At 31.2% G+C, this 8,852-nt stretch overlaps 1 protein-coding gene across 1 annotated transcript; it reads right to left on the bottom strand.

Annotated features, from left to right (window-relative positions):
- Positions 1-1,412: 1,412 nt before the first annotated feature.
- Positions 1,413-8,243, bottom strand: LOC108734321 (beta-1,4-glucuronyltransferase 1-like). The gene is made up of 4 exons (XM_018465822.1): positions 7,567-8,243; positions 4,279-4,560; positions 3,256-3,564; positions 1,413-3,199 (listed from the first exon to the last, which is right to left on the bottom strand). Exons 1-4 carry the CDS (start codon positions 8,122-8,124, stop codon positions 3,005-3,007), a joined length of 1,344 nt encoding a protein of 447 aa, XP_018321324.1. The 5' UTR covers positions 8,125-8,243; the 3' UTR covers positions 1,413-3,004.
- Between the last annotated feature and the right edge of the window lie 609 nt (positions 8,244-8,852).

The raw sequence follows: 8,852 nt of genomic DNA, 5'->3' as shown, positions 1-8,852 counted from the left end.
TTAAAAAATGGTCAAATGTCTGCAAGATTTTTTAAAAAGTATTTTATACCTACTTAAGTAAATGTAGAAAATTAAATTAGTAAGTACGTAACATTATATATGTGCAAATTATTTTTAATTATTTGCGTTTTTATACTTATTGTTAATTATAACTCAGCAGTATTTTGCATTTCAAATACTTTATGAATATTAGTATTTGTTTTTAGTCCACGAAGTAAGAGTATTTGTATTTGTATTTGAATAGGTACTCTTTAAGTTGTATTTTTTGTACAATCTACAGATCATTTCAGTGGAATATTTTCTGTTTGTCTTCGACCTAATAACCTTTTTATATCAGACAGCGTAGTCACAATCTTTATGTCTTGTGAGTGTACCACTATAATATGATATTTTGTGTTCCCATGATTTTTATGGTAAGCTTTTTACTGTTATTGAAAAAGCTTCTTAATCTAAATGTGCTAACCATTTTTCTTTCCGAATGAATTTGTTAATTATTTACCAATTAACTTCTAAATATCTAAGAGAAGGCACTGTTAAAGCATTTTTTCAATTTAAGAGTATGTGTTCTTATTTTAATTAAAAATGTGTAAAATCGCAGTTCTCATAACTAACTCAAAAAAGCTGCCGATTTAGTTTTTAGACATTGCCTTGGTAATTTAAGACTGTTTAAAAGAGCAGACATTATAAAATAGAAAAGAAATTTATTAAAATTTANAATAACAATTCGGAAATAATAACAAAAAGTCTTAGTACCTACTCTACATTCATTAAATAACAATTCGGAAATAATAACAAAAAGTCTTAGTACCTACTCTACATTCATTAAATAACAATTCGGAAATAATAACAAAAAGTCTTAGTACCTACTCTACATTCATTAAATAAGAATGCGGAACATAACAATATAATATGTATTTTCCTAAAATTTTCCCTCGAAAAGTTCGATTTGCTGCAGACGAGAGTGGTGGCAAACGAAAGGTACATTTGATCACAATATAACTAAATAAATAAATTAATAAAAACACTTGCTTTTTGTTTTAAATATTTAGTTGTTAAGATTGCTCTTACATATGTTTCAATCGCTTGGTCATTTTCAAGCACTAAATAGTGTTTCTTTGAAAATGTTCAAGCGACTGAAACATATGTAAGCGCAATCTTAATATATTTTTGAAACAAAAACCAAGTGTTTTTATTAATTTATACCATTGTTTCACCTAATACCCAGCGAAATTTTAATCACCACTATGACCATAATATGTTCAGAAAAATCAATCAATAAATTGTTGAGCAAGACCCAATAAGAATCTCTAGTAAACAATTACCACCTGTTTATTATTAAGTTCAACGAGTATTGAAAAGTAACTCATATTTTGTTTAGTATAGGATATAGATAGTGTAATATACAAAAACAATTTAAAATGCTTATTGTATATTTACTTAATTGGAAAACAAGAACAAGTGAGCTAATTCTTTAAATACGTAAATATAAACTATACCGCATGCGAAAGTGCGGATCTTGGTCTTAAGTTATAATATGCCGCTCTCATCGCTAGCACTGACCGCTAACTACGTGTTTTCGAGTATACATTATCACTTAAAAATAACAAGCATATTTGGCGTCTAGACCTATTACGTTTTACTAACAAAACCTGTTAATTCCAATAATTTATCTAGTGCAAATTGGCATAGTTTTCGAATTGTGTTTTTTTATGAACACTATTCATTTTTCTACACGGACATGTTGTTGCCTTATCATTACTCATTCACATTTCCTAGCATCATGTAAACTGCTCTAAAGCATGTCGATCTAAGACAGTAATGCAAGATCGAATACAGGATGTTTCGTTTGCTATCTTAGGTTTGAAAAACCACTCTCATATATCCTAATTCCTTATTGGTTCAAAAAAATGAAACCTCGTCCTATTAAATTATCCTAGCTTGAAACACTAGGTTTATCATTAGCGTATGAACCCAGAAATGATGGTAGTTCTGTATCTGCGAAGCCTAGGTTAATAGCACTATAAAAACTGGCAATTAGAAGTTTTGCGAGCAGGCACACGTACGAATACACATTTCTACGAAACGGTAATTCGCATACTGTATACATATGCTTTGAGATTCACTATGCCAAGGAACACTCTTTCGCATACGGTAGATGCAATCGAATAAATTAGTAAGGGCAACAAGCGCAAAGGAATTCCAGTAACATTTATTAATAATTAATAATGCAACAAAAAAAATTTTAACCTTGTTTCTCGTAAGTACGCTTGGCAAGTTTTAGTAAATCATCTCCATCATAGCGTTCCTTTGAACATTGTCTCAAAAATCATGCAGTTCTCATAAAGGGGCAAATTGTGTCATAATAATTTTTAAAAATAAATAACAGTACACATATCCTTATTTGCAAGATTTCATTGAAAACCTCCAGGAATGGTGAGAAAATATACCTTAATCCTTAGTATGAGATTTCGCACTTTGGAATGAATAATAATATTACAATACACAATAATTAATGTTTAGCATAAATTGTACGTATTAATTAATTAGTTTATAAATATTGATAATTCTAATTTTTACACAAATAGAAGGAGTGGCTAAAAATAAGTCTTGTAGATCCTCGACCTTTCAAGTCTCACGCCGTTTTTTTGCAAAATTGGAAAAATTGTAAGAATCAATCTTTGTTTTTTATTAATTTTTTCATTCTCACATAAAAAACAGGGGCGGCCATTGGGGGCGGGGTAACCGCCCGGGACCTCGCTTCTTGCAGGGTCCTCGAGCACTCGCTCAACAATCCAATGATTCATGATTATTAATTTGTTATTTTTGTGTTTCCAATAAGCAATTTTAAAATTCTAAATTTCTCGTCAAGTGTCGTTATTAAAATAATTCCACATAGACAAGGGCCTCGCAAAGGTCTGCCCGCCCGGAGCCTCGCAATGCCCAAGGCCGACCCTGTATGAAAAATATATACATATTACACACTGTATTAGGGCACAGTGCTGGATTAACAGCCTGCCCTTTTACCGTACAACGCACGAAGTTCTGAGACAATAAAATGTTTCACTAACAGGTACGTGTCGTGTACCAAAGGACTAAAAATGGACATTTGCACTTTCTCTTTTTTTATTCCGGGTTTATGAACAAGAAAAGCGTTGTCCAAAATCAGATACTGATAGTCCAATAAGCACATGGCGTATGCCTAAAAGCCGGAGATTTGCACATGACCCATGAAAATTTATAAAACTACAAAATTACCTGGGTCATTTTGTTTTTTTGGCCTTCCCATGTCAATCTTTCGTCGAATTGCGGTTCGTCGTTGGTTCCGACGTAAAAAGCTTCCAAACTTTTGTAAGCGTTAGTTCTCGTTCCAATGGCCAGAACATTCAGTAAGTTGCTCTCTGGCGTATTTAACCACTCGGTGTAATTTTGCACTTCGTGGCATCGTCTGCACAATTTCTCGTGGAAGAGAAAAGCAGTGGAATTTTTAAGCATCCGTAACAACTCGGTTTTAGATTTCGGGACTTTAGCGGTTTCCAGAACTTCGAAAATCGGTAATACGAATATCTAAAACAGATAGAAAACACAAACATGAATCAAGTGTTGTTTGTAACAATTTTTAGGATGTTCAAAAAAATAAGTTTATTATTCAAATACAGTGTAAACTCTATATAACGACACTTAAGGGACTGAACATTTTTCGGCGTTATAAAGAGTGATCGTTAAATGGAGAGAAATAAAAGATATTATTTTACTGTTCTATAATAATATGCATTTACCAATATATGTATTTTGTTACGTATCTTCCTCATATCTTGAGATACTGCAGGATCAATTTGATTATATAAAAAGTATTTTTTTAATAGTTTCGTTGCATCAAGTGCTTGTTTGATGCTTGGTGGAGGGACAGGATCGTCTTCTTCAACAACGTACACAGCTGCAGTTCTTATCTATTTCGGCAACTTAGAAAGTACTGCTTAATGATTTATAGTGCCGCATTGTTGTCGTTAAATAAAGTGAGCGTGACGCTATATAGAGTGTAATATTGTATAGAAAACAATGTAAACCAACCAAGGTCAAGCAATTTCGACGTTTTAAGGAGTTTGTCGTTAAATCGAGTGACGTTATATAGAGTTTACACTGTATTTTATTAGTCACTGCTGAAATCCCATTTGACTATTTAAATATTATATGATTATTATCCTTTGGTGGTCACAATCTAATGCTGAACGAAAATGGATTTAAATAACGACTATTTAGGCTGTTGACTTAAATTATTACCTTCCTTGGAATATTGGCGAGGATTTCTTGTTCTCTTTGTACTAAATCCAAAAATTTTGGTATAAAATTGAGAGGGGGTATAAGTTCAATATCGGAAGCGAAAACGTAGTAAGTTTGAGAAGCCAGTCTTGCGCTATTTCTCGCCACATTGATTGGATATGTAAGATTATTCAGCGTTTTAAAAATTTCTTCGTGACGGATTTGTTTAAACGGCGGAACTGTACTGCAATCATAATCATCTTCGTATATTTCGTCAGCGTTATTCAAAGGAATCTTCAACTTCTAAACGAGAAAGAATGTTAATATAATAAACTTTTGTAATAAAATAATACGAAGTGGTCCGTATTCTGTCGAAACTGCCAGATCATTTTGGATCTCATCAGCGCAACGCAGACAGCTCCGACAGAACACAGACCAACTTTTACCTGCTGTCTTAACAGCGCGTTTAGAAAATACCTCAAATGGCACGGTAAACCTACGTACTACAGATGGCGTTTACCACGCCACTTGTGGTATTTTCTATAAACTTTTGTATTAGATGCGAAATAAACAAAAAGTGTAGTAGATGAAAATAACACAATTGATCTAAACAATATGTCTTGTTCGAACTGCGTGGGCCTTTTTGATACATTTAAAATGTATATTTTGGTTCCTGACAAACGAATTTTGAAATATCCATTGGCTACCTATACTAAGTATGGACATTTTGTAGATTCGATTTTTTTTTAATAATTTAATGCAAATTTTGTTACTATGATGTGATAGTTACCAGTTGAATTAAAAAATAAAAAACAATAACGCTCTAGGGTGTCACGGCTACACTGGTATTTAAAAATAACGTTATTCATAAATATTCACCTAGAAATCAAATGATAATAATTTTTTAATTTTATTAATTGTTAATATGGCATAAACTGTACCTATCCATCATTTTTACTTCAATTAGTATATGGTTTTTAAACAATTGTGTAAAATTGAATCAATTCATGCAGATAGATAGTAATTTTATTGTTTCTCAGGAAGGAATGTGTGTTTCTTACGTTGAAAGTCGTATTAACGACAAGAATTAATAACTATAGCGTATTTATTATCAAGTATTAGATCAAAATTTTATAAAATGAATAGCAATATAATACCAAAAAAAATGCAATCAGTTTTACACCAAAATAAACAACTTACTTTCAGCTTTATTACTCTTTCTGAGATGCGTACTATTATTGTCCCATATTATTATCTCTTTTATTTTATTGCATACCTAGTGAACAACAAAATCGCTTCATATCAAAAACCGATTCTGTATTTATATTACACGTGTATGTACCGATGTATGTCTATTAATAGTTCAAACTTTATTTAGTTATTGATTTTATTATAAAACTATTGATTGATATTGATATTCTAAAAAGGTGTCAAAGTTCATCGACGAACACATAAAACTTATTTTTCTGTCCCTCAGGAATAGTACTTTTTTTCTGGGTAAAAGATACCCTATGTTTTTTTCTGTACCCCTGATAATATATGTACAAAGTTTTATAATGATAACTTGAGTAGCTAAGGAGTGAAATGGTACCAAGCAAACAAACATTTACATTTAAAATATTAGTGAGGATGGAATATTAATTAGCCATCCAGGATTTGATGTTAATTGGTTTTTAAAAACTGACTACAGACGCAGTTAAGACTGTTGTTATCGTGCTGCCCTTGCGTTTTATACAGAGATGTGATTTATTTGAAATACTTGCATTTAAAATGCAAGTACAAAATAAAAAGTACCNAAGAAATTGTGTCAATTTTTGAAAATTACCAGAGCCATCATATGCTCAGGAGCTGAACTATTAGTAAGAAAGGTGAAGTTAATCCCGCGCTTTAATTCTGAACTTGGAAAAAGGTCCGATGCAACTTATGCTCTCCTAATACAAATGTTAGGATTTATGAAAATTTTCGGTTTTGAGCCAAATACGAAGGTTGGTCAGAAAGTAATGAAAAAATCAAAAATTAGAAAAAGACTCGATGCAACTTATGCTCTCCTAATACAAATGTTGGAATTTATGAAAATTTTCGATTTTGAGCCAAATACGAGTGTTGGTCAGAAAGTAATGGAAAAAGACCCGATGCAACTTATGCTCTCCTAATACAAATGTTAGAATTTATGAAAATTTTCAGTTTTGAGCCAAATACGAGGGTTGGTCGAAAAGTAATGGAAAATTCAAGTTGTTTTTTGAAAAAGACCCGATGCAANATTGTGGTGTGCTAATAAATGCGTATAATCCAAAATTCTTAGAATATGATTCGAAAAACTTCACTTATCAGATGAACCCAAAGCTAAAGAAACTATGGATTCGATTTCAATGTGTAAAAGATCAAAAACAAAATGGGGTTGTAAATATTTTGATATAAAATGATTGATGTTGATTTTAAATCAATAAATTTGCATTTCTATTTTAGCTCTTATCATTTACACTAAACAGACTATTTTGGCATTTGTGTCTTTTTTCAAATTAAAACGGTGATAAAGGCAAATAAGGAAAGGTATAGATGAATTATTTGTTGCTGAACTGAAGACTCGATCACTTTAAAATGAAAAATATGAATTATACTCAATCTTCGCAGCTGGTTATATAGTGCAAACACCACTATTAGTCAAGAAAAACCCCAATATTTAAAAAATGGTCAAATGTCTGCAAGATTTTTTAAAAAGTATTTTATACCTACTTAAGTAAATGTAGAAAATTAAATTAGTGTACTACAAAAAAGTATTTTCATTTTGTATTCAAGTAGTTTTAAAAACCATTTTGCACATCTCTAATTTTATCAATGACAAACTTTCACGTGTAGTTAATCTTTTAATTCTTACTGGTCCTAAAAAAAATTTGGCTAATTGATTGTGACTTTGGTAGTTTAAAATGATATATTTGACAATAAGATAATGATAAGCATCTTTTAATTTTTTTTGAATTTCCAAGCAAAAACAAAAGTATTAAATGTGTGTATCTATATGTATATAATACACAATTTTAGCAAAAATAAAATTCTGTAACCATCAAAACGCTGCGTAGAATATAACTGTTATATATATAACGGTGACTTTTGAATGAATAAATAACATTTAGCCCTCCTTTTTGGCTTTGATTCACACCGAATTTGGAAAAAACATTCTATACATGTGTACAAGTGCTTGATAATGTAAGCAGAGTTTAATTCAGAATTAAAATAAGCGACTCGCAGCATCATAAACTTACAATACTGTAAATTAGATTTTTTAGTAATTTCGTATAAATATGTATCTACCTTTGGAATAAATATTTTCTCAAAAAACAGATGAAATGTTACAAATTCTCGTATTAAGGGTGTTTCGCAATTCCTTAAATAGGCGATGGATTTCAATGTCCTCTGAAAGTCGTCACCTGGAGCGTACAGTGTAACACTTATGGGTCCTTTCCAGGCTTCTGTTAGAGTCACTAAATTGTCCAAAAATGTAAAATCGGCTTGCGTCGTGTATGTAACACTTTCGTGACACAGAAATTGTTTTTCAGCGATTACGTAGTTATAGTAAACGTAAAATTGTCCCCTCTGTTCAAGCCATCTGACTAATTTCTTATTTTCACATTCAAATGGCGGATTCAACACTTCCCTAACTTCTTCCTTGTTTACTTGAACTGATTGTTCAGTTGCAATAAAGGAATTTTGAGTATTCCGTTCAGAAATAAACCTGTTGATGGTTGACGTTGTTTTCACAATGTTCATCCTTTGCAATTCTAAAGCTTGCAAATTTATTACCACCAAAAGTACTATTCCCGTAGTGAGTACTGAAAGGATAACGAATTGAAAAAAACCCGCGGGATTCATAATGGTGAATTGTAAGTCGCTAAGAAAACTGCACAACTAAAACACTTTCGGATTGTAAAGCATTTTTTTATTGGAATTTATTTCACGATAAGACACATAGATAGATAGATAATAGATAAATCCATTTGGGGATTAAATGCTGGACTTAATTTATTATAAACAAACAATAATATAAGTTACCTTTTACGTTCGGTTGAAAGAAAAAACAAACTTGAAAAATGTCCGTATTTTTGTTTGCACTGGTAAATTAAAAGTCTTAGTACCTACTCTACATTCATTAAATAANAAGACCCGATGCAACTTATGCTCTCCTAATACAAATGTTGGAATTTATGAAAATTTTCGGTTTTCAGCCAAATACGAGGGTTGGTAAGAAAGTACTGGAAAATTCAAATATTTTTGAAATTTTGTTCCATAACTTTTCGACTGGCCCTCGTATATGACACAAAGCTGATAATTTTGTTAAATCTGAAAATTTGTATTAGGAGAGCATAAGTCGCATAAGGTCTTTTTGAAAGTACCAATTTTTAATGCGGAATCAACTATATCGCAGTCTTGTTTTTCTACATCATTCGGCCTTGTAATGTTTAATTGTACTATTACTATCATAATTTATGTTCATTTCCAGTATTATAACTATAAATTAAATTTCTCAAAGGTTGTCTTGGTATTTTTAATAAGTAAAACGCTGTTTATATCAAAACGAGGTTTATTTAGCAATTTTATTA

The sequence above is a fragment of the Agrilus planipennis genome, unplaced genomic scaffold, assembly GCF_000699045.2.
Source record: "Agrilus planipennis isolate EAB-ADULT unplaced genomic scaffold, Apla_2.0 scaffold83, whole genome shotgun sequence".
Taxonomy (NCBI): domain Eukaryota; kingdom Metazoa; phylum Arthropoda; class Insecta; order Coleoptera; family Buprestidae; genus Agrilus; species Agrilus planipennis.
The sequence above is the reverse complement of the archived record's forward strand: the minus strand, read 5'-3'. Positions and strand labels throughout refer to the sequence as shown.

Excerpts from the sequence above, each read along its gene's own strand:
- LOC108734321 (XM_018465822.1), bottom strand. The coding sequence starts at position 8,124 with ATGAATCCCGCGGGTTTTTTTCAATTCGTTATCCTTTCAGTACTCACT. Across the intron at positions 4,561-7,566 it reads AGAAAATATTTATTCCAAAG|AAGTTGAAGATTCCTTTGAA; the intron begins GTAGATACATAT and ends TTTCTCGTTTAG. Across the intron at positions 3,565-4,278 it reads TCGCCAATATTCCAAGGAAG|ATATTCGTATTACCGATTTT; the intron begins GTAATAATTTAA and ends TATCTGTTTTAG.